This window comes from Mytilus trossulus, unplaced genomic scaffold (assembly GCF_036588685.1).
Source record: "Mytilus trossulus isolate FHL-02 unplaced genomic scaffold, PNRI_Mtr1.1.1.hap1 h1tg000343l___fragment_1__unscaffolded, whole genome shotgun sequence".
NCBI classification, from domain to species: Eukaryota; Metazoa; Mollusca; class Bivalvia; order Mytilida; family Mytilidae; genus Mytilus; species Mytilus trossulus.
This window is the reverse complement of record NW_026963332.1, coordinates 299,967-325,915: the sequence shown is the minus strand read 5'-3', so window position 1 is coordinate 325,915 and position 25,949 is coordinate 299,967. Positions and strand designations below refer to the sequence as shown.

Sequence of the window (25,949 nt, the reverse complement as noted above, 5' to 3'; positions counted from 1 at the left end):
AGTCTTTTGTAGACGAACCGCGCGTCTGGCGTACATACTAAATTTAATCCTGGTATCTATGAGGAGATTATTTACAACCACTGGGTCGATACCACTGCTGGTGGAGATTTATTTCCCCGAGGCTATCACACGCCTTGTATTCAGCACTTTTCGTGCTGACATGAATTGTCATTGATATGGTTATATTTATAAATTTACTGTTTACAAATTTTTGAATTTTTTGAAATACTAAGGCTTTTCTACCTCAGACATAGATTACCTTAGCTGTATTTGGCAAAACTTTTAGGAATTTTTGTCCTTAATGCTCTTCAATTTCGTACTTTATTTGGCCTTTTAAACTTTTTTGGATTCGAGCGTCACTGAAGAGTCTTTTGCAGACGAAACGCGCGTCTGGCGTATATACTAAATTTAGTCCTCGTATCTATGATGAGTTTATTTACAACCACTGGGTCTATGATGAGTTTATTGTGTATACCAGTAGACTATTTGATTACACGACCATTTCATCGTACAATCCTATTAAAAGAAATTATATAAAAAGCGTCGAAAATAATATATTTTCATATTTTGTATTGAATTTTTAATCTGTGTTTTCAGTAAGTTACAGTGTGGTCACATCAAGTTAACTGGTAGATGATCATCCATATGTTTCAATTAAGTGGGACGGGTGTGAAAATTGTATTAATTTTCAATTCATAACAGTTTTAAGGAAATTTACATTATTTCTCCAACATACAATTGACAAATTGAAGTAAGTGTTCTTGAGACTATGATGCCCCCGCTTTCACATACGTTTTAAATGGGCATTAACTATTTGACAGTAGCAGATACAATACCCAAATTCGATCTTTGTCTGTATATCGTGTTAATAAGCATTTTGTATAAGTTCCAAGATATTGGCCTAGACAAGGTAAAGTTAGGGCACAGAAACCAATTTCGGGACATGTGTACGTACGTTTGCACGGTCGGACGGACGGATGGACAGGAGTAACACTTACTGCCTTCTAAACCAAGTGACAGGTGCATACAAATATTATTTACTCTAAATAAAACATGGCAGGTGAAGATGTATTTCTTTTGAAATCTTGGAATTTAGATTAAGCAAGACATTCTCATATGATATAGTGTGACATGTGAAAAATTGCCTCACTCCTTTTTAAATAAATAAAGTCAATAACTCTGGACGGAAAAATCAAAACTTAACCAATATTATACAGACCACAAATCTGTCCGAACAAACAATTTTGTAAAGAGTGAAGTTAATGACATTCTCAAAATAAAAGTATGACATGTGAATTATAGCCTCTTTTATATGAATAAATTCCATAACTCTGTGAGGGAAAATCAAAATTTAACAAAAATATAACGAGCATTGGACTATCATTGAAACAACAGTGTAAAGCTTTCAGATAGTCCAGTAAGGCATTATGAAAAACAGTGCTACGTGAAACACACCTTTTGTAATGAATAAAGTCAATCAAACTAAAACGAAAGGTAAAAATTTCACCAAAAGGTATAAAGACCATGAAATTGGTTTCCATTCTCAAACTTTAGTAAGACTTAGCAGAATGATTTAAAATGGTTTATAATCTCGCTAAAAAGTTTAATCTCCCTAATTTTACACCTCTAACCTTTATAAGTCTTGCTTTCTATTTATAGTTGGTTGATTGTATGTTTTGGAGATAAGTGTGGAGTCCATTCCGCTGGATAAGAATACATTATTGTTAAGGGGTAAGCTGAAGTCCGCTTTCGAATGCGGGGTCTTCTGTCTGCATTCGAGATCCATCGATGGTCTGGATCTTTTGGTAGAGTTGTGGTCATACTGACACATTCCCCGTTTTGTTTTGATTTACTTAATTTGATATCATTGACCAGTCAATTCTAAGACGGCTATCCATCTTATTTAAATACGGCGGAGAGCCGTTTTGGAACTGACTATTGACATTCGGGTTTTTTTATGAATTACCACACAATTATATTATCTAAAACAATAGAATTTTATGCGATTGCCATACAAGTGTGATATTAAGTTAGCTAAATAACTAAGTAAATTCACATTTTTATTTATATACGAAAATGTATGTACCAGGTCAGGATTGTGACAGTTGTTTTCCATTCGTTTGACGTTTTTGACTTTTGATTTTGCAATTTAAATTTTCCTGAGAGTTCGCCTTTTTTTGTTGTTTAAATTGTTTATAACTTAGTTTGTGTAAATCGAATTATTGATTGCAGAAATACATTTATTAACAAATGCTGTCTTCATGATCAAAACTTTAAAAAATCATTGAAGAAAGTTAAGTGATAAAAATATTCTAAAATTACAACAAAACAGGAAATTAAATTGCAGAAAACCGCTCATCTATACATGTGATTTATTAGTCCAAACGACATAGTCTTGGTGTCATTTTTCAATTAAAAGCGAATCAAGTAAGTAAAATTAAAATACATCCGAATTTTTTATTTTAATTTTTAGCAATTAAATTGTTTTTTTTACCTTTATGAATTTGTCATATATCAAAATATATATCATTTTAACAAGTTGTAATAATATTTTCCATTATAAGTATAAAATTTTTGAAGATGGATATAATATCATCAACGAATGATGCATAATTTATTTTTAACCGTTATTGCTTTTTGTATATAGAAATTTCATATAATTTGCAGCTTAGCCGACAAGAACCCACCGAAAATGCTTGTCAATATCAATAATAAAAAGATTTCTGGGAGACTCTTTTTTTCGTTGTCCACTTTAAATAATGAAATATAAATGGCTAATTCGAATGTTTATCGAATTTGTTTTTTTAACTCACAATATTTTCTATCAACTCTGATAATATTCAAACAAATTGCATGCATATGTTTTAAAATATAAACTTTTTTAAATAGTCGTATAAAATATTCATTGATGAATACATTGAAATGTAATAATCCATATTAAAATGGCTTTTCAATATTAAAATGTAATTTTATTTGCAACTGAGCCGACTTAAACCCACGGAATATCCTTGTAAATTATAACAATAATGATAAAAGGATTTCTAAAACACTCTTTTCCGTTTGTCGACTTTTAAACAAAATTATAAATGACGTGTTTAGATGTAGTTTTGCATTACACAAATGAATTGATTTTTCTTAATACATTTTAATCATTCATCAATGTTTAAATTTTGTGTTATGAATTGAATAAGTGGTATAAATAAACTATACAATTTATATGGATGAAAGCAGTTCTTGCTTTTATGTGCATTTAAATGTATTTGCTTTCATTTTTATTATGGTTTAGGAAAACCTACACATCTTTTCCTTGTACCGTTGATAAGCAGTTACATAAATCTTCAATGTTCGACATTTTGTGATTTTTAGTTTTGTATTATGAGTTAAATAAGTCGTTTCACATATTTGATATGGATAAAAGCTATTCTGGCTTTTCCTGCATTCTACTTTGTTTGCTTTCATTTTGATCATATTTGAGGAAAACTCCTATATACTTTTTACGTTTACTACAATAAACAAAACGAAGAATGACCACAGAATATTGCTGTTTGGCTTTGAAATAATATTTACTTACAATTTTAATATATTATTTCTTTTCAAATATTTTATAGAGTGCAAGCAACATGAAGTTCACGTTGCTTCAACTGTTTCTACTTCGATCACTATACACTGTAATGACAGCAGATGAAAAACATGATCGTTGTGATTTCATCAAAAAATGCAAATGTCGACTGAACCCAGTCACGCTGCTGTTTGCTGTCGATTGTTCCAGATTGAAATTAAAATTAATTCCTAAACTTCCAAATATCATCGAAAAACTTTCGTTCAAGGACAACAAAATACAAGCTATTACTGACCAGGCGTTTTCTGACATGACCAACCTGTTGAAACTGGATCTATCAAGCAATGAGATTTACGAACTACGAAATTCATCTTTTATAGGATTAACAAATTTGCGCAGCCTGAATTTACAGAACAATAGACTGGATACAAGTATGACAAGCTTGAACATAAAGGTATTGAAACCTTTAGAGAACTTAACAAATCTAAACATAAAACACAATTTATTTCGAAACTTTCAACCAAATTTGACATTACTGGTTTCTCTTAGATCACTAGGAATGGATTTTATTTCAAATGATACAGGAATGATAAGTGAATCGTTTTATTCTATGAAAACATTGCAGGAACTAGACTTGTCAGGATTAACAGGAAATTGCTCCGTTCGATCGTTAACAAATGAAAGTTTTAAGCACATTCCTCAAATTGAAAATTTGAGGCTTTCAGGTTGTCGTATTAAACATATTAACAAAGGTACATTCCAGCAACTTAAAAAAATTTCTGTTTTGGATATTTCAAATAACACCTGCTTAAAATTCGAAGTCTTGGAGAATGTAACACATGATCTGCAATTTTCTGCAATCAAAGTTTTAAAACTCAATAAAATCCATAAGGTGTTTGACATGAATACAATGCTCAGAACTTCTCAAATAAAGTATTTGGCTAATACATCAATTCAAGAAATTCATGGGGACAGTAACCGACTGCAGCAGATCGAAATCGGAGCTATGTTGTTTATGCCTAACACACTCGACTACGTATCAGCCAGAGATAACCAGTTTTCATACGGTCCCTTCTTTTGGGATTTACTACACACTTCCGTGAAGACGTTTAATGTTTCACATATGTTCACATTTCATACAGAGGACGAAAATCCTGAACAATGTAGTTATGATATTGTATGTAAGAAAGAACCCATCACCGAAACAAAGATGAAATATGGTATGGAGTATAGGGATCACGCCACACCGCTGCCAATGGCACATCAACTAACATCACTGAACTATTCTTCTTGTCATTTACATTACAGTGTATCATCATACAGTTTAACAAACAATATTCTGCGAAATATTGACCTAAGTAATAACTTGCTAACATCATGGATCGGACCAATTTATAATGTCAAAAGTCTTATATATCTCGACTTGTCATCAAACTTTTGTTCAAATGTGTCAAATTATTTCTTCAGTGAAGATTTCGATAACTTGGAAGAATTATATTTACAAAATAATATATTAGGACTTGTACTACCGTATGATTATAAAGGCGCAACATTACAAAATTTGCATAATTTGAAAACGATAAATTTATCTCAAAATAAAATACAAAGGTTATCAAAAGATTTTTTCAAGTCTCAGTTAAAAATTGAAAGGATTGATCTAAGCAAAAATACGTTTCAAAGTATTGATTTTGATATCGGTCATTTAAAAAGTCTGATATATCTTAATTTGAAAAATAATCGCATCAAGTTTTTATCTGATTCGGTAGTACAGCAACTAGATTCTATTGACATTTTAAACAAAAATTTCACAATTGATCTAAGTCAGAATGATTTTCTGTGTACTTGTGAAACAATTGACTTTGTGCAATGGTTAGGTGCAACCACTGTCGGACTAATAGGAAAGAAGAATTACACATGCCAACTTTCAGACTTAACACTAGTGTCGCTAGAAAATATTGATGAACTTAATGACAAACTGTCAAAGGCATGCATGTCGAAAATTCCTATAATCATTGCACTTGTAGCGTCAGTGTCTTCAGTTTTGATAATCATATGTAGCGGATTAATCTATCGATATCGATGGAAATTGCGATATGCGTATTACATGATAAAAATACGATCTCATAAAAAGATGGTCCCAGTTGGAAAAGATAATGATAAATCGTATATGTATGGAGCCTTTGTATCTTATGCAAATGAGGATAGCACCTTTGTCCACAAACAATTACTTACAAAACTGGAAAAAGAACATGGAATCATTTTGTGTTTACATAAAAGGAATTTTCTGCCTGGTAATGACATCGCCACTAACATTACATCCGCTATACACAATAGTCGAAGAACAATTATAATCATGTCTCGAAATTTCCTGAAGTCGTATTGGTGCATGTTTGAATATAATATGGCAAGGATGGAGAGCATCTACGAAAGAAATCACGAAAACGTGCTTTTTCTTATTTTCATTGACCAGATAGCATCTAAAGAACTGCCATTACACATCTTAGAACTGGTACAATCACAATCGTATATTGAATATCCTAACGATGAATATGGTGATACTGTTTTCTGGGACCAAATTACACAAGTTCTCACGTCCTGACTCTTTATTCAACTCCATTTACTTATTCAAATACTTTGAAATGTGTTAATTGCACCCATAATCAATGAATAACTATAAAAAGCACTTCAACATGAAATAAAATGAATGTTAAAACAATAAATGTCAAGAATGTTCATGATTGTAAAAAGGATATGCATTTTTCGATTTTAGATTTTATAATAAAACAAGTGAACGAAGAAAGTTAGAATAGAATCATTACTCATGTGGCTTGATCTATTTCAATTGTTATACATGTACATTATCAGATACTAAAATTATTGCTTCAAAGCTGCTTTCTGGATTAAATTCAAATGAGAAAGTTCTTTCAAAGATTGGTAATAAAATAAAATTAACGGTACCAATTTTCTTGCACTAGATGCGCATTTCGACAATACATGTCTCTTCAGTGATGCTCGTTGCCAAAATATTTGAAATCCAAAGCTAATATAAAAGATGAAGAGCTATAAAGGTTGAAAACTGGAGACCAGAAAAAAATTCCTATTTGTTTGACATATATAAGCTTTATGTTCCCAGTTTCTAATGCAACCCCTATTTTCCATCGAAGATTCATACAACCACATGCTAGGACAGGCTACACTCGAGGATCATATACAGCATACGATGTGAGTTGTTATATTTAAGCTTGATGTGTTTGAGCTTTTGGTTTTGCCATTTCTTTAGAAACTCTCCGTTTTGAATTTTTCTCTATGTGGGGTATTTGTTATATTTGATTGTATGCTGCACTCGAAGATCCCCAAAAATTCTATTGTTTCCTCTAGGGTCGCAAATTACCCTCGGGTTTCAATGAGGATCGTATTCATTCCCATTGATTCATCAATGATACATAAATCGCAAGCTCCAATAGATGCTCGAAAACAGTCCCATGTTGCACTCAAGGATCAGATTCATTCCAAGGGTATCCACTAGGACCGCACACAAACATGGTTTGGTTTTAACATGCTAACATAAGAACTCCAGAAAAGTAATTAATAAGTTGCTTAGAACTGCATTGTTTGCATTTTCGGATGTGTTTGCATAATCTGTATTTTCAAAGAATGTAAAATATGAAAAAAAAGTTTCATTGTGAAAGTAAATTTGCCGGAGCAGTTCGAGAGAGTTCGAACCTATTATGAAGGGAGGGGGTTACAGCCATATGTCCCCATATACAAGCATTGGTCGCCAAAAAAGAGGGATTGCAACAACAGGCCCCCTGAATCCACCTCTTATATGTGTATAACAATAATATTTTGGATTTGTGCATTGATCATCGTTTAAAAACGGTACATAAACTTAACAATTTTAACATTTATAACATGAACATCAACTAAAACGAAAAGGAAATATTTCAAACTTTTGAGGAAGTAAACAAGGCATGATCAACGTCTTTTCCCTTACAATAAAGTTTACACTCCAATCTTTTGGTAAAACTAGTATTTGTACGAAGTGAGCTCTAGTGTTATCAATTATTTTACACCATTGAGACTGTTATATAAACTTCCCCTTTTCGATTTTGCCTTTTAGTTCCTGAGTATTTGTTTGATATTTCAATTTATACTTAATTGACTGTTGATGTAGTTGATACAATAATTTACAATTTTATAATTTATAATTATAAAACCAAGGGATTTGATATTCAGAGGCGGATTTAGGGGGGGCAGGGGGCCCGGGCCTCCTTTTTTGGGAAAAAAATTGGTTGCTTATATAGGGAATCACTGAAGCGTGACTGGAGCGGGCCCCCTCATAGGTCAGGTAGTGGGCCCCCATGAAAATTTCTGGATCCGCCACTAATATTCACCGATGTCAAATGAAATCAAAAGGATATGCATTTTTCGATTTTAGATTTTATAATAAAACAAGTGAACGAAGAAAGTTAGAATAGAATCATTACTCATGTGGCTTGATCTATTTCAATTGTTATACATGTACATTATCAGATACTAAAATTATTGCTTCAAAGCTGCTTTCTGGATTAAATTCAAATGAGAAAGTTCTTTCAAAGATTGGTAATAAAATAAAATTAACGGTACCAATTTTCTTGCACTAGATGCGCATTTCGACAATACATGTCTCTTCAGTGATGCTCGTTGCCAAAATATTTGAAATCCAAAGCTAATATAAAAGATGAAGAGCTATAAAGGTTGAAAACTGGAGACCAGAAAAAAATTCCTATTTGTTTGACATATATAAGCTTTATGTTCCCAGTTTCTAATGCAACCCCTATTTTCCATCGAAGATTCATACAACCACATGCTAGGACAGGCTACACTCGAGGATCATATACAGCATACGATGTGAGTTGTTATATTTAAGCTTGATGTGTTTGAGCTTTTGGTTTTGCCATTTCTTTAGAAACTCTCCGTTTTGAATTTTTCTCTATGTGGGGTATTTGTTATATTTGATTGTATGCTGCACTCGAAGATCCCCAAAAATTCTATTGTTTCCTCTAGGGTCGCAAATTACCCTCGGGTTTCAATGAGGATCGTATTCATTCCCATTGATTCATCAATGATACATAAATCGCAAGCTCCAATAGATGCTCGAAAACAGTCCCATGTTGCACTCAAGGATCAGATTCATTCCAAGGGTATCCACTAGGACCGCACACAAACATGGTTTGGTTTTAACATGCTAACATAAGAACTCCAGAAAAGTAATTAATAAGTTGCTTAGAACTGCATTGTTTGCATTTTCGGATGTGTTTGCATAATCTGTATTTTCAAAGAATGTAAAATATGAAAAAAAAGTTTCATTGTGAAAGTAAATTTGCCGGAGCAGTTCGAGAGAGTTCGAACCTATTATGAAGGGAGGGGGTTACAGCCATATGTCCCCATATACAAGCATTGGTCGCCAAAAAAGAGGGATTGCAACAACAGGCCCCCTGAATCCACCTCTTATATGTGTATAACAATAATATTTTGGATTTGTGCATTGATCATCGTTTAAAAACGGTACATAAACTTAACAATTTTAACATTTATAACATGAACATCAACTAAAACGAAAAGGAAATATTTCAAACTTTTGAGGAAGTAAACAAGGCATGATCAACGTCTTTTCCCTTACAATAAAGTTTACACTCCAATCTTTTGGTAAAACTAGTATTTGTACGAAGTGAGCTCTAGTGTTATCAATTATTTTACACCATTGAGACTGTTATATAAACTTCCCCTTTTCGATTTTGCCTTTTAGTTCCTGAGTATTTGTTTGATATTTCAATTTATACTTAATTGACTGTTGATGTAGTTGATACAATAATTTACAATTTTATAATTTATAATTATAAAACCAAGGGATTTGATATTCAGAGGCGGATTTAGGGGGGGCAGGGGGCCCGGGCCTCCTTTTTTGGGAAAAAAATTGGTTGCTTATATAGGGAATCACTGAAGCGTGACTGGAGCGGGCCCCCTCATAGGTCAGGTAGTGGGCCCCCATGAAAATTTCTGGATCCGCCACTAATATTCACCGATGTCAAATGAAATCAAAAGTTAACAATTGTTTTATCATATGAATTTTTACCCTTCTCTCAATTGTATAATATTTGCTAAAGATGCCTTTAAAACTGCTCCTTGTTTAATTTTATACTTAATAATATATCATCGAATTTTGTGAATAAAATACTCAATAAAGTTTACTAGAGAGATACACCGAGCACAAAAAGAAAGGAGAAAACTAAATTCAAAAATAAAAATAAAAGAACAGCAATGTATAATTATAACGTCATTAATCTATATTAAGGTAAATTAACCTCTTTTGATGATTTCCGCGGTGAATATAATGGTTTCTTTTTCAAAGTGGATTTGCTATGCTTTTAGCCAATGAAAAAATAAAATAATATAGTCATATGATAAAAACCAAATATTTAATGACCAAACTAGTCCGAATGTGAGACTACAGATATTTATACCGAAAAAGTTTCAACGTCAAATCACCTGCAGGGACTATTGTTTACATTATTACATGGTTTATATGCCATCGCATTTAAATGTATAAGCAGGTGTTATGTGTTCTACATCGATTTAAAAAAAAGTTGGCGCATTTTTTATAGGCTCTCTTATACAAATAAAATATTATTGCATACATATTAAGGAATTGTATTCCTATTTGAAAATATTTTGTCCGAGCTTTTGTGCAAAATTGAAATCCTGATATTAATGAGTTTTTTTGCGACTCGGTTATATGTAACAATAGACAAACTTTATGCACTAATCGTATACTTCTAATATAGCACAAAACACCATCGAAACCTAACATATCATCTACACGATAGTATTTCAGCAGTTTTGTTTTTAAATCGATTCTTCTAAGGAAGGTGGCCTACGTATAAAACAGCTGTTTATGAACAGTAGGATATGTGCTTCTGAAGCAACTCCCATAACAAACTAGGTCAATCAAAAACCCTTATTTGAAGAAAAACAAATATCATGACCAAAAATAAAACCACGAAACAACCAACAACAGTTCCCGAAACATTACAGAAAAGTCATTTTAGGGCAACTAGAACCCCATGAAAATCGTTGGTGTACTCAGATGTCCTGCAAAGTTTATCAGTTTTAGTTACGCCATCATTGATTACGTTAGAAATGTCATCTTACCCTATATCAAAAGTAGAAATAGAGGCATTTGCCACAAACCCAGTCATTGCTGAATATAAGATATACAAAATTAGGAACAATTCCTGAAGAAATTACGAATATATTCGTTAGACTTGACAGGGAGTAATTTTATATGCACATGTATGGATAAAACAGTGGTCAACTAAAAATAGTCCGTTTATAGGTAAACAATATACTCATCGTCATATACCGATTGATGAATTCTAACTCAAATATGTTTTGAAATGGTAAACAAGTAGATAAGCAAAACTGTGAATGATTGGTTGTTTCTTGAAACTAAATCATAATATTTGCAACAAGAAGAAAATTAAAGAAAAAGCTTAAAATTCTAGAGTGAATACGAAGTTTGAATTAAAATACAAAGTTTATCTGCTATTATGATATACATAAAGAGAGTCACTTTGGAAATAAGTCATACCATTAAATCAAACACGCATTTTCAGAGCAAACTATATCTTTGTCATTGTTTCATGCGTTTGCTAGGACACAGTAAGGTTTGTGAACATTCTCTGCATTAACTACTATTTCTAATTCTGAATTGAAAAATATAAACTACATCTTCTCTTCTCAACGATGCGTTTTGTACCAAAAAAGATTATCTAAGATCCAGGTTTCTTGTTTTAGGTCACGAAATGACACATAATCCATCAAAAATACACCGATAATTCCCATTGCTACACTGCAAGAGATGCCAAAGATACCAGAGGAACATTCAAAATCTTATGTCGAAACAAAAGACAACGCCATAGAGAAAAAGCAAAAACAACAATGAACATAATATAACATAGAAAACTAACGACTGGGCAATCTGCACCCAACACAAAGCGGGATGATATTTTAAAGAAGTTCGGAAGGGTAACCATATCCTTCTCACCATGTTGTTCGTGTAGGTACAAACCCAGTGATGAGTCATTTTATGGTATGTGACATTCGGGGATATGGAGAACGGGATTGTGGTTACAACGATTATTTCATATCGTTATTCATCTCTGAAACAGATATATTATACCGGTCAACATATCGTGGAGACGTTCGTAAAAGCCGTGAAGTGATGACTCTAACTTTGTCAATTGGTAATCTTGGTCCATCAGCTTCCTTGTGATGATTTATTATAGAGCCTAACCAACAATTGTACGTAAGATCACTTCTATATCCACTTATGTCATTATAATAGCTTATTTGAGTGATCAATTTTTTAATCTCTCTTACACTCTTTGCATGATTATTGTTTAGTCTAAATAAATACCAAAATCTCTAATAAAACAGGTAAAAGTGTTCACGAAAAGACTTTCTATACAAAAGAACTATGAAATTACAATCAAATAATCAATTATCGTTGATCATTCGTAATTGTGAGTAACTCATTCAGATTAAAAACCTAGTACATGTAACTCGAATATTTATTTGCAGGAATACATTGATCAACATGTGATTTCCACTTGTAATATATACAAATTTCAAATTCATGTCAGGAAATTAAAACTTAAAAAAAATTCTAAAAAAACATCAAACAGGATATAAAAACCCCTTTACATAGTTCATCGATTGAATATAATTTATTTGTACATAAACCACAAAGGCTGGATGTCATTTTGCAATTCAGACAAGTGAGTAAAGTAAAAATACAATCGCATCCCCAAAATGTAATTAATTTGTTAAATGACATTTTCTTACTCTTTTGATTTATGAATTCAATATTAGAATAATATCAAGAGTAAGCATACATTTTTTTGTGAAGATCGTTTCTGCCTAAATATAAAGATTTAATATTATTTTCAAGTAAGACGACATGACATGACCATACGAATTATTCTTTTTTCTTTATTTTTTAAAGAAGGTTGTTTCTGGGACATTTTTTGCCTGTTTGTCAGTTTTTTAATTATTAAATACCAATGGCGTGTATCATTCGTTTCAGTCGGACGTGTTGCTCTCTTTATATTTACCTAAAAAATATTTGAGTTGAATTTTTCTTCCAACCGTTTGATGAAATACTACTTGGAGTTCGGTATTTTATTTTTACTTTTTAGGTCTGTTATGGATATATCGCTTCCATTATTTTTATGTCCATGCCTTTCTAAATAAACTCATCTTATTACAAGATAATTTGCACACCAGACGCAAGTACCGTCTTTAAAGACTTATTAAAGACAATTAGAGTACGAAGTTGGAGAGCACTAAATACCAAAAATTCCAAAAGGTTTTGTCAAATACAGCTAAAGGTTAAGAAAGTTCACAGTTTTTATAAACAGTTAATTTATAATTATGACCATATCAATGATAATTCAAGTCAACACAGAGGTGCTGACTACTTGGCTGTTGATACCCTCGATGAGACATCCACAAAGTAGTAGCATCGATCCAATGGTTGTAAAAAAACTCAGGATTAAAACTTTGTCCGCGAGTCTCGAGTTTTGTCTGCACCAGATTCATCAATGACCAAAAAAAACCTGACAGAACAATGTAGGAAGTGGACGAGAATAGAGGACCTGATGTTAATGCGTAAGCGTTCATGTTGAATGGAAATACAGCAAATCGCATAAAACGCACAAGAATTATACAACTGTATTTTACCATGTATTTTGAGATAAAACAACATATGTTGATTAACATATTGAATACAATATAAACAGGAAAAATAAATCTTACTTGGAATAGCAAATAAAGCACACAATAGGCTTGTCCATGTCTCGCCGAGTGACAGACTATATAATTGGGAGGATAACAACGTAAAACATGTAACAATTATCTAACAAAAAATAACACAACCAGGCAACAGGGAAAAGGTAGCTATACAACATATGGCCAAAGCGTTTTTTCGTTTGGGTTTTATATTTTCGTCCCTGTTTATATTAAAATTTGCTGTTAGAAAATATGAGAAATTATTATAAACTAAGGAATGTATCTCCCTCATGCAAATCTCTCATTCCTTCCACGGATTTGGCTATACTTTTTGGACCTTTTGGATTAGCTCTTCATTTTTTATATAAGCTTTGGATTTCAAACATTTTGGCCACGTGCATCACTGAAGAGACATGTATTGTCGAAATGCGCATCTGGTGCGGGAAAATTGGTACCGTTAATGTTATTACTTCCACTGAGTCGATGCCTCTGCTGGTAAACTATAAGTCCCCGAGGCTATCACCAGCCCAGTACTTCGGTACTGGCATGTAAATATGGATTTTTGTGTTATTAAAATTTGCTGTTAGAAAATATGAGAAATTATTATAAATTAAGGAATGTTTCTCCCTCATGCAAAGTTCTCATTCCTTCCACGGATTTGGCTATACCTTTTGGACATTTTTCGTTATTGCTCTTCATTTGTTATATAAGCTTTAGATTTCAAACATTTTGGACACAAGCATCACTGAAGAGACATGTATTGTCGAAATGCACATCTAGTGCAGAATAATTGGTACCGTTATTATATTCAATAATTTGAAACAATGAGATATAAATGAATTAAGTTCCTGCTGCATATCAAGGATTTTGTAATGATGTAAAAACAAAATGTGTTTCAATGAAAGCTTTCGGTAGTTTTTAGTGCATTTTGAAATCTTTATTTATGATGCATGTTTAACATATAACATGCGAGGCAAGACAATCTATAAGTAGTTCTCATATATCACTTTAATCTATCGAATTCCACTTCTATTGCAATATTTGGTCCTTTAATTTTTAACGAAAACAAATATTTCCTGTTTAATACCACCAATAAAAATAAACAATAAGGAAATATTTTTCTCCGGTACAAAATGTAAATTATTTGTATGAATTGACACGTTTTATTTGATTATCAATGTCAGTGATGCATATGTTGTAATATTTTTAGAATGTGTTGGGATAACGAGATCAGCGTTATCATGTATTTACATTTATATATATATATATATATATACAACTCGTCTAAACATCAACCCAACAATGTTAGATCTGTAAATTTGCTTTCGCAAATTTTTGGTTCTTCCCTCGCCGGGATTCGAACCCATGCTACTGTGATATCGTGACACCAAATCGCCTGCACTGCAGCCGTCCCGCTAGACCACACGACCACCTGGGCTCTCATAAAAAGAGCTTTCGGTGGCCATATGTTACCTTTCCACGTCAGTTTTAATCTAGCGGCGTACTACAGTACATGATATATAAGGCATGAAGATGTTATTGTTACAGATCAGCTAAATTATCTATAGTAAAGGATCCTACAAATTAATGTAAGATACAGTCACAGAAAATAATTATATTCATAAGTACGTCTGAGTCAGTGACAACCCTACAACAGATGTATCCATCGGATCGCCATCAATGATGGTGATACATGGCTGTGTACATAATGTATATACAACTCGTCTAAACATCAACCCAACAATGTTAGATCTGTAAATTTGCTTTCGCAAATTTTTGGTTCTTCCCTCGCCGGGATTCGAACCCATGCTACTGTGATATCGTGACACCAAATCGCCTGCACTGCAGCCGTCCCGCTAGACCACACGACCACCTGGGCTCTCATAAAAAGAGCTTTCGGTGGCCATATGTTACCTTTCCACGTCAGTTTTAATCTAGCGGCGTACTACAGTACATGATATATAAGGCATGAAGATGTTATTGTTACAGATCAGCTAAATTATCTATAGTAAAGGATCCTACAAATTAATGTAAGATACAGTCACAGAAAATAATTATATTCATAAGTACGTCTGAGTCAGTGACAACCCTACAACAGATGTATCCATCGGATCGCCATCAATGATGGTGATACATGGCTGTGTACATAATGTATATACAACTCGTCTAAACATCAACCCAACAATGTTAGATCTGTAAATTTGCTTTCGCAAATTTTTGGTTCTTCCCTCGCCGGGATTCGAACCCATGCTACTGTGATATCGTGACACCAAATCGCCTGCACTGCAGCCGTCCCGCTAGACCACACGACCACCTGGGCTCTCATAAAAAGAGCTTTCGGTGGCCATATGTTACCTTTCCACGTCAGTTTTAATCTAGCGGCGTACTACAGTACATGATATATAAGGCATGAAGATGTTATTGTTACAGATCAGCTAAATTATCTATAGTAAAGGATCCTACAAATTAATGTAAGATACAGTCACAGAAAATAATTATATTCATAAGTACGTCTGAGTCAGTGACAACCCTACAACAGATGTATCCATCGGATCGCCATCAATGATGGTGATACATGGCTGTGTACATAATGTATATACAACTCGTCTAAACATCAACCCAACAATGTTAGATCTGTAAATTTGCTTTCGCAAATTTTTGGTTCTTCCCTCGCCGGGATTCGAACCCATGCTACTGTGATATCGTGACACCAAATCGCCTGCACTGCAGCCGTCCCGCTAGACCACACGACCACCTGGGCTCTCATAAAAAGAGCTTTCGGTGGCCATATGTTACCTTTCCACGTCAGTTTTAATCTAGCGGCGTACTACAGTACATGATATATAAGGCATGAAGATGTTATTGTTACAGATCAGCTAAATTATCTATAGTAAAGGATCCTACAAATTAATGTAAGATACAGTCACAGAAAATAATTATATTCATAAGTACGTCTGAGTCAGTGACAACCCTACAACAGATGTATCCATCGGATCGCAATCAATGATGGTGATACATGGCTGTGTACATAATGTATATACAACTCGTCTAAACATCAACCCAACAATGTTAGATCTGTAAATTTGCTTTCGCAAATTTTTGGTTCTTCCCTCGCCGGGATTCGAACCCATGCTACTGTGATATCGTGACACCAAATCGCCTGCACTGCAGCCGTCCCGCTAGACCACACGACCACCTGGGCTCTCATAAAAAGAGCTTTCGGTGGCCATATGTTACCTTTCCACGTCAGTTTTAATCTAGCGGCGTACTACAGTACATGATATATAAGGCATGAAGATGTTATTGTTACAGATCAGCTAAATTATCTATAGTAAAGGATCCTACAAATTAATGTAAGATACAGTCAGTGACAACCCTACAACAGATGTATCCATCGGATCGCCATCAATGATGGTGATACATGGCTGTGTACATAATGTATATACAACTCGTCTAAACATCAACCCAACAATGTTAGATCTGTAAATTTGCTTTCGCATATATATATATATATATATATTGTTTTTTGTTTAGTATTAAATTTATATTAAGATCCATGTTGTTGCATCTTGTAATCAATTTTATTTGGCAATCGCCAATGGCAGTCATCAGGGTTAAAGAACATCAGTTGTTCGACCTGTTGGTCAAATGCGTTTTGTTTAAAAATACTGTCTCACTTTTTTGATCTTTTGGAAAATTTTGTTTATGCTGTATTTACACCATTCTACAACGAAATTTGTTTTACATGCACACGTATAAAAGTTGCAGTTTTTATATATAACGCAATCATAGGTTTGAATGTAGTTTTCAATTTAGGCTCGTATATATATATATGACTGGCAAAGGAAGCACACTTTATAAAGGACTTTCAGCCAAAATTAAACGGATCTACGTAAACATGTTTGACTTATCTCCCCTTATCGTTATTGAAACGTAATAAACGTTACCAACGGCAGTGTCGTCAAGGACATTGTTAAAACGTCGCCTGAAGATTGCCAGAAGGCATGAAAACGCTAGTGACAATATTTTAACGAACTGTTATTATTTGATGTGAAATGTAGTTTTGCAAATTTAAATTTTTTATTATATATATATATGACATATATATACATATTTGATTATTGACAATTATTCACACTGGCAAATACACGTGCATCAAAACAACTAGCGAAACTCCGTGATCGCCAGATGAGGGATGATCTTGACATTTTAGATGAAAATGAACATGTCAATTTTGATATAAATATTTGATATAAATGTTATAAAAATTGAAACCCCTGTAGTACACAATCAGTTTTTGGACAGCTAATTCAATATTGTCGGTATTCGTACATTTTTGTGATCTTTTACATATATGAAGAAATTACATAAAAAAATTTGGTGCACACTGAATAACGCGCGTAGCAGGTTATTTAACAGTGTGCACCATATTGTTTATGTTATTTCGAATAGACAGAAAAAATATTACAGTAATTTCTTTAAATTTAATTCTAAATTCCATTTTAAACCGTAGAAAACCATGAAAATACGCAGATGACGTCACGTTCACGTGACTTAATTATGTCTATGGGCTCATAACAAAGTAACGTCAGCCAATCAAGAGACGCGTTACATCCAAAATTAAATTATTTACATTTATCATATGCAAGCCTTTTTCATCTGATTGTACAGCATAGGTTTTGACAATTGTTGGAGACTGTTCGAATACCTATGTAGTGAAGTTGCCTACATCCTCGTTATTTGGACTGATCTACATACTTTTCAAATTGTTCAAATTCAAAACATACCATAGTTTCCCTTATTTTTCTATAATGATAATGAAGTCTCTTACTAAACTCTGAATGAATTTTGATTATATACAATTGAAATTGAGAAATCCATGTACGTTTATTTAATGCAGTTGACTTAAAGTTAAGGATAATTAAAGGAACCAAGATTAATATGAACCCGTAGCTGAATCATATTTATTTATTTTAAAAAGTTAGTCATCAATGCATTTTTATCTTTGGCCGGGAAATCATATCATTTGTATCATTATGAAAGTTTCTATTTATAGATTTTGATACCCTCTGTTTGTCTGGTTAGGAAATTATCGTCTTTTCAGAACTTTGAACATCATTTTCCAACATTGTTTACAAACCTTATTCTCATTTGTCTTTTGCGGTACAAGAACTTTCCTTGCAATATAGAGGGCATTTACATTTAAATCATAGTACATCGGTATTTGTCATATATGTCAGTCAATGATACTAGCAAAATTTTAAAATGACTCATATGAGTAAAACCTTTAAATGTATTCCTTATATGGATTCCAAGAAGAAATACAAATATTCAAAATTCCTACTTTCTGTCATATTAATTTTTTTAATGAAACATGTTCCTACTGAAAACTTTCTATGTTTTATAGTATTTTGCTAATTTTTGGATGAAGGTAAATCTAAAAATGCGCTTCGGATGCACCAAATTTACATACTGTGGATTTGTTTATTTTCGTGGGTACCAAAGTTCGTGAATTAAGGAAATCTTACATGTTCGTTAATATTTAATTTGTGGTTTTGACAAAGTTGTATACAAACCTCTGGAAAATTTGTTATTCGTTGAACATTTAGTTTTGTGGTTCACCTGTATCCACAATATACACGAAAATTGGTATCCAACGAATCCACAGTTATCGTAACTTCATGCACGAACACGGAGAGATTCCGAAGCTGCACTTTAATTCTCTGTAGATCAACATAACAATTGTTTGGTTACATAGGTAGATGCGAATCATCTCATGTGAAGCAGATGAATTTGACTATTCGTACCTGGTTAGAGTAAATGAAGAAAAGTGCTTAAAACACAACAAATATATATATATCGTCATTTTATTTATTCAACTCTCATGATCATAGTTTTGAATTCGATAAAAAATAATGGAAACAACAATTTTTAAATTCATGCCTCCGAAGCCCTTTTTAAAACATTCGTCAGGATCGCTCATGTCTATTATTTCTCAAGAAAGTTTACGGTCGCTATCATAAGCTGATTGGCCATTATGACAAAAGAAACCATATTTGATATTCTTCCTCATCCATACAAACCTTCCACCATTAATACCGAACTGAACAAAGAAATAACACGACGGGTGCCGTATACGTTGAAGGAATTGCTTACCCTTCCGGAGCACCTGATTTCACTCCCGGTTTTTAATGGAGTACGTGTTGTTTCTTAATTATTATTATTTATAACTGTTGATGTAAAATGTCATTTGGCTATGTGAGTCTTTGTTTACTACTTTTTTATTGTTATTGTCTTAGACTAGGGTGTAAAAGACCCAAAACACTTGATGAGCTATGTAAGATCAAAAAGGCGTTATAAAATAGCCAAATGAACCTGGAGTCAACTTTGCTTGCGGAAGTTGAAATCTGAGTTTCTTAATAATTATCAACGGATAATTTTAGTAAGAATAGTATTAAACATGACAGTGCCAAACATGAATGAGTAACCATGTTCAGCTGGACAACATGTTAGTCGAGATCAGAGTCCATGTTCCTTATCATGATGCAATATGCCTAAAAGAGATTTATAGAACAAAAACTAACAAAAAAATATTACTTAAACATATTGCTATAAGGCATACGTTTTACTATGTATTGTAAACCGTTTTAATCATTATATATTTTAGAGTGCAATAAGAATGAAGTGTGTGGTGCTCCAACTGTTTCTATGTCGATTTATATACAATGTAGTGTCATCAGATGAAAGCCATCACCGTTGTTTTTTCCTCAACGAATCATGCATATGTCGAAAAGACAAAGTGACCCTTCTGTTTGCTGTCGATTGTTCCAGATTAAGGATAAAAGAGATTCCTAAACTTCCAAATATCATTGAAGAACTGTCGTTAAAGGACAACAAAATACAAGTTATTCCTGACCAGGCGTTTTATAACTTGACCAACCTGCTTAAACTGGATCTTTCTAGAAATGAGATTTACGAACTTAGAAATTTATCTTTTATAGGATTAACAAATTTGCGCAGCCTGAATTTACAGGACAATAGACTGGATGCAAGTATGAGAAACTTGAACATACACGTATTGAAACCGTTAGGGAACTTGATAAGTCTAAATATAAAACACAATTTATTTGGAAACTTTCAACCAAATTTGACATTACTAGTTTCTCTTCAATCACTTGAAATGGATTTTAATTCAAATGATACCGGAAAAATACGTGAATCATTTTATTCTATGAAAAGATTACGGGAACTAGACTTGTCAGGATTGACGGGAAATTGCTCCGTTCGATCACTAACCAATGAAAGCTTTAAATACATTCCTCAAATTGAACATTTGAGTCTTTCTGGTTGTCGTATAAAACTTATTAACAGAGGTACTTTCCAGCAGCTAAAAAACATTTCTACATTGAATATTTCAAATAACACCTGCTTAAAATTTGAAGTCTTAGAAAATGTGACATATGATCTGCAATTTTCTGCAATCAAAGTCTTAAAATTCAATAAAATACATAAAGTTTTTGATATGAATACAATGCTCAGAACATCTCAAATCAAGTATTTGACAAATACATCGATTGAAGAAATGCATGGGGACAGTAACCGATTGCAGCAAATCGAAATTGGAGCTCTCTTGTTTCTGCCTAACACACTTGACTACGTATCAGCCAGGGATAACCAGTTTTCATATGGTCCTTATTTATGGGATATGCTTCGAATTTCTCTGAAAATGTTTAATGTTTCACATATGTTCACATTTCATAGAGAAGACGAACATCCTGAAAGATGTAGTTATGATATTGTATGTAAGAAAGAACCCGCCACAGAATCAAAGATGAAATATGGTCTGGAGAATAGTGATCAAACATTTCAAGCTACACCACTGCCAATCCCACATCAACTTACATCACTCAATTATTCTTCTTGTCATTTACATTATAGTATATTAGCATACAATTTAACTAAGAATAATCTTCGAAATGTTGACCTAAGTAATAACTTGCTAACATCATGGATCGGACCAATTTATAATGTCAAAAGTCTTAAATATCTCGACTTGTCATCAAACTTTTGTTCAAATGTGTCAAATTATTTTTTCAGTAAAGATTTCGGTAGATTGGAAGAATTATATCTACAAAATAATATATTAGGATATTCACTACCGTATGATAATAAAGGCGCTATATTACAAAATTTGACTTATTTGAAAACGATAAATTTATCTCAAAATAAAATACAAAGATTATCAAAAGATTTTTTCAAGTTTCAGTTAAAAATTGAAAGGATTGATCTAAGCGAAAATATCTTTGAAAGTATTGATTTTGATATTGGTCATTTAAAATGTCTGAAATATCTCAACTTGAAAAATAATCGCATTTCGTATTTATCTGCTTCGGCAATACTACAACTAGTTTCTATTGGTAATTTAAACCACAATTTCAAAATCGATTTTAGTCAGAATGATTTTCTGTGTACTTGTGAAACAATTAACTTTGTACAATGGTTAGGATCGACAACTGTAAAGCTTATAGGAAAGAAGAACTACACATGTCAACTTTCAGATTTAACATTCGTGTCGATAGAAAATATTGATGAATTTTACGATACACTGTCGAAAGACTGCTTGTCAAAAATTCCTATAATCGTAGCACTTGTAGCGTCAGTGTCGTCTGTTTTGATAATCATATGTAGTGGATTAATCTATCGATATCGATGGAAATTGCGATATGCGTATTACATGATAAAAATACGATCTCATAAAAAGATGGTTCTAGTTGAAAACGATGATGATAAATCGTATATGTATGGAGCCTTTGTATCTTATGCAGATGAGGATGGCACATTCGTTCACAAACAACTACTTACAAAACTGGAAAAAGAACACGGAATCATTTTGTGTTTACATAAAAGGAATTTTCTGCCTGGTAATGACATCGCCACTAATATTACTTCCGCTATACATAATAGTCGCAAAACAATTATAATCATGTCTCGAAATTTTCTGAAGTCGTATTGGTGCATGTTTGAATATAATATGGCTAGAATGGAGAGCATCTACGAAAGAAGTCACGAAAACGTGCTATTTCTTATTTTCATTGACCAGATAACATCAAAAGAACTGCCATTACACATCTTAGAACTGGTACAATCACAATCGTATATTGAATATCCTAACGATGAATATGGTGATACTGTTTTCTGGGACCAGATTACACAAGTACTTAGTTCCTGACTCTTTAAATACTTTAAAATTTGTTAATTGCATACAAAAAAAATTATTTACTATATGTTGCACTTTGTAAATACAGCTGTTTCCGAAAACACGCTTCTTTTGGGGAGAAATTGAATATTCATAGAAAATTAATTGTGTTTACATACTGGTTCCCAGTTATGCTCTCTGTGTTCCATATCGCAGAGACAGATTTTGGGAATGTTACAAGTAAATAAACACGTGCATATTGTTTACATTGAAATCTGTGGTAACATTTCATTCGAGGTAGGGGTAGTTAAGAAAATTAGTGTAAGTTTAAACTCTGAGAAGTTCATGGCATATAAACGTTGAAAATATGCCGCACAGCCCTATATTTTGACCTTTGAAAAAATTGTGATGCAAATAAGCTTTCAATTCTAGGATAAGATTTTTTTTTAAACTTCATAGTAAAAGTGGTACAGTTTTAGCCGTAAAGGAGTTCCTATGGGAAATTGCATTGTCAATATTTACAGAAATGCAACCTATAAATAGCACTCCAGCATGAAATAAAATAAGGAATACAAAAATGAATGGCTAAAATGTTCATTATTATGAAAAAGATGCACACCTTCAAATATGTTTAAATCTAAGGTGTGCATTAATTTTGTCGATTCTAGGTTTTAGTAACTGAACAAAACAACGAAAACGTCAAAATAGAAACATAATACATGTGGCGTAATCAATTTCATAAGTTATACATTATCAGGTACTAAAATTATTTTATTTGAGCTGCTTTCTGGATATGATTCAAATGATAAATTTCATTCAAAGTTATGACTTTTGAACAGCTGCAAACTACTGTTGCCTTTATTTGGTACATGGTAAAAGATTTGTATTTTGTGTTGTCGAAAAGGAATCAATCTCTTTTTACAAAAAAATGATTCCAAATGGAATTTCTCTTTGCCTATGGGAATCTGTTTAACAAAACTCTTGTATTTGAAAGTAAAATCACAAAAATACTGAACTTCGAGTAAAATTCAAAAAGGAAAGTCCCTTATCAAAATGCAAAATCAAACGCTCAAACACATCAATCGAATGGATAACAACTGTCATATTCCTTACTTGGTTTAGGCATTTTCTTCTGTAGAAATGGGTGGATTAAACCTGGTGTTAACTTAACCTCTCATCTGTATGACAGTTGCATACAATTCTATTTTATGGACAACAGTGTGTGAACAAAACAAAAAGATATAACCGGTAAAAATGCCATAATGAGGGTACAACAGTCAAAGGCTAAATCACAATAGGAACGTCTATGAAACAGCCCAAATGGTGAGAAAAAAACGTTAAACACAAGAGATCATTTCCTACCAATACTAATTTCCCTAAACCAGTAGAGTGTCAACTTCAATATGACGGAAATAGTCGAACGACCGAATTCCGAATACCAAAAAAGCAAACAGGTTAACCGGGCCTTTTTTCAATTTTCATAGATTTGATATAAATTGGTATTGAAATCATTAAATAATTATGGTTTATATAAAAATTGTCGTCGTGGTAATTAATTTGATATATCAATTGTCCAGTCTATTGATTGCTTTTGTTAATCCCAAAATCATGAAATTAATTAAATCTTGTCTCTCAGTTCGGGGCAAGATCTTAAGGAAACATAATTAGTGTACATGGTTTTTTTAACAGTAATACGATCAAATTTTACGATTTTCTTCATTATTTTATTTTTGATCTAATATTGTGTAGACCTACATCTACACTGTCGTGCAGGGCTTAGTCATACTTTAAACGAAATGCTAACTAAAAAATTGTGAAATGCAAACCAATGTGAATGTACTGAATGTATATACGTGATAGTACGTGTAACATGATTTATCATTTCATATTGAAACACTCCACATTATTTTCGGAGACAACAAGAGAAAAGAAAAGAATAATCGATTTCAGACATATTCAATTCTTCGAGATTAAAAAGTTTTTCCTTATTTTTCAATCGGAAGTTGGTACACATGTCGTAGTTGATACGATGTATTTGATTATTTAAAGTAAAACTTCGCAAGGAATCCTCATAGACCAGCCGTATAATACCAAAGGACAATTAAAAACAACGTAAATTTATGATTTTGATGGAAGTTGTCACATTTACACTCATACCACATCTTATATCTATGTGTAGGGTACTATAGATCAGACTTTAAAAAAACGAACTTAAACTACCGGTTAACCGGTTAATCAGTCGAACGATTATCCGAGTAACCGGTTAGAAAAAAGTGGACGATTTGACAACACTAATACAAACAAATAATACTAAATATATATCAATAACGGGTATTGTTGTCCATAAGGGTGTTGGGGCTAGGGTGGAGGCTCCTGGAGTTTGACACTCTCTTTTATTAACGATAAATACTTCAAAAAATGGAGACATACATATGTTTGGAACCCTCTATGTGTTTCTTTATTAAATATTTTGTTTAATAGTGATTAGGATTATAACACATTCTAATATGATGACCTATTATCTTCAACCAGTATAATCACAATATATCTACCTTAAACGCAAAGGCAGTAATATAGAAAAACGGTTGTTCCGTGTTACGACCAACTTATTTATACTACCAGATTTTCTTAATTTTCGAGTTTATGTAAGCCAAGTTTCAGATGCAATATATTTATCTCTATTCTGGAGCAACTCGCATAACCAAGTAATACGATTGCAACGGCGCTCGGTTATTCGAAGAAGAACAATTCTCATGACCAAAACTAAAACCATAAACGAGTCGCGCCTTTATAGTTTTATATATGGTATGGATTTTGTTTATTGTTCAACGCTTATGATGAGTGATTATATACCTTAACAAATCAATTATAAGCTTTAGTTAGATAAATCGCTAGTCTCTCCTTCTGTTGGCTACATGATACATGCAACACATTTTCACTTGTTTTGGACAATGAACATATTGCTCCCTTTCTTGATAATACTAGTAACTAGAGGCTTGTACCATTAGAATAAAAGAATTTATTAATAAAACATGAACTTCAAGGCATTGCAACTCTTCACAAATCAACACTTTCTAACTAGTCGATGATACACCCTTAGTTTTCTATACAACTCCATATCACCACATTGCATGTTCAATATCCTTTGACAAAGACCGTTTTGGTCAAAATATTCTCTTTATGTTAAACCTTTTACATATGAATGTTTGTGAGGTTTTTTTCTCGTGTTTAATTTGCCTGCTTTCAAGTTACGAATATTTGTTTTCTATTTGTCACATTAACTACTTAACACTATTCAAATAAATAGTAAATTTTTAATGCAAAAAAGAAATACCTGATAAGTGGTTGAAAGCACTTCCTGAG

At 32.7% G+C, this 25,949-nt stretch overlaps 1 protein-coding gene across 1 annotated transcript; it reads left to right on the top strand.

Moving 5' to 3' along the window:
- Positions 1 to 3,671: 3,671 nt before the first annotated feature.
- LOC134701782 (toll-like receptor 4) lies at positions 3,672 to 21,225 on the top strand. Its single transcript, XM_063562907.1, has 3 exons — positions 3,672 to 4,917; positions 20,122 to 20,442; positions 21,152 to 21,225. The coding sequence occupies exons 1-3, from the start codon at positions 3,672 to 3,674 to the stop codon at positions 21,223 to 21,225; spliced, it is 1,641 nt and encodes a 546-aa protein (XP_063418977.1).
- The last annotated feature ends 4,724 nt before the right edge of the window (positions 21,226 to 25,949 follow it).

Bases quoted from the DNA above. Each gene is read 5' to 3' on its own strand.
- LOC134701782 (XM_063562907.1), top strand. From the start codon at position 3,672: ATGACAGCAGATGAAAAACATGATCGTTGTGATTTCATCAAAAAATGC. The intron at 4,918-20,121 runs GTAATAACTTGC...TATACAATGTAG, and splicing joins TCTGCGAAATATTGACCTAA to TGTCATCAGATGAAAGCCAT. The intron at 20,443-21,151 runs GTATGAGAAACT...CACATTTCATAG, and splicing joins GGACAATAGACTGGATGCAA to AGAAGACGAACATCCTGAAA.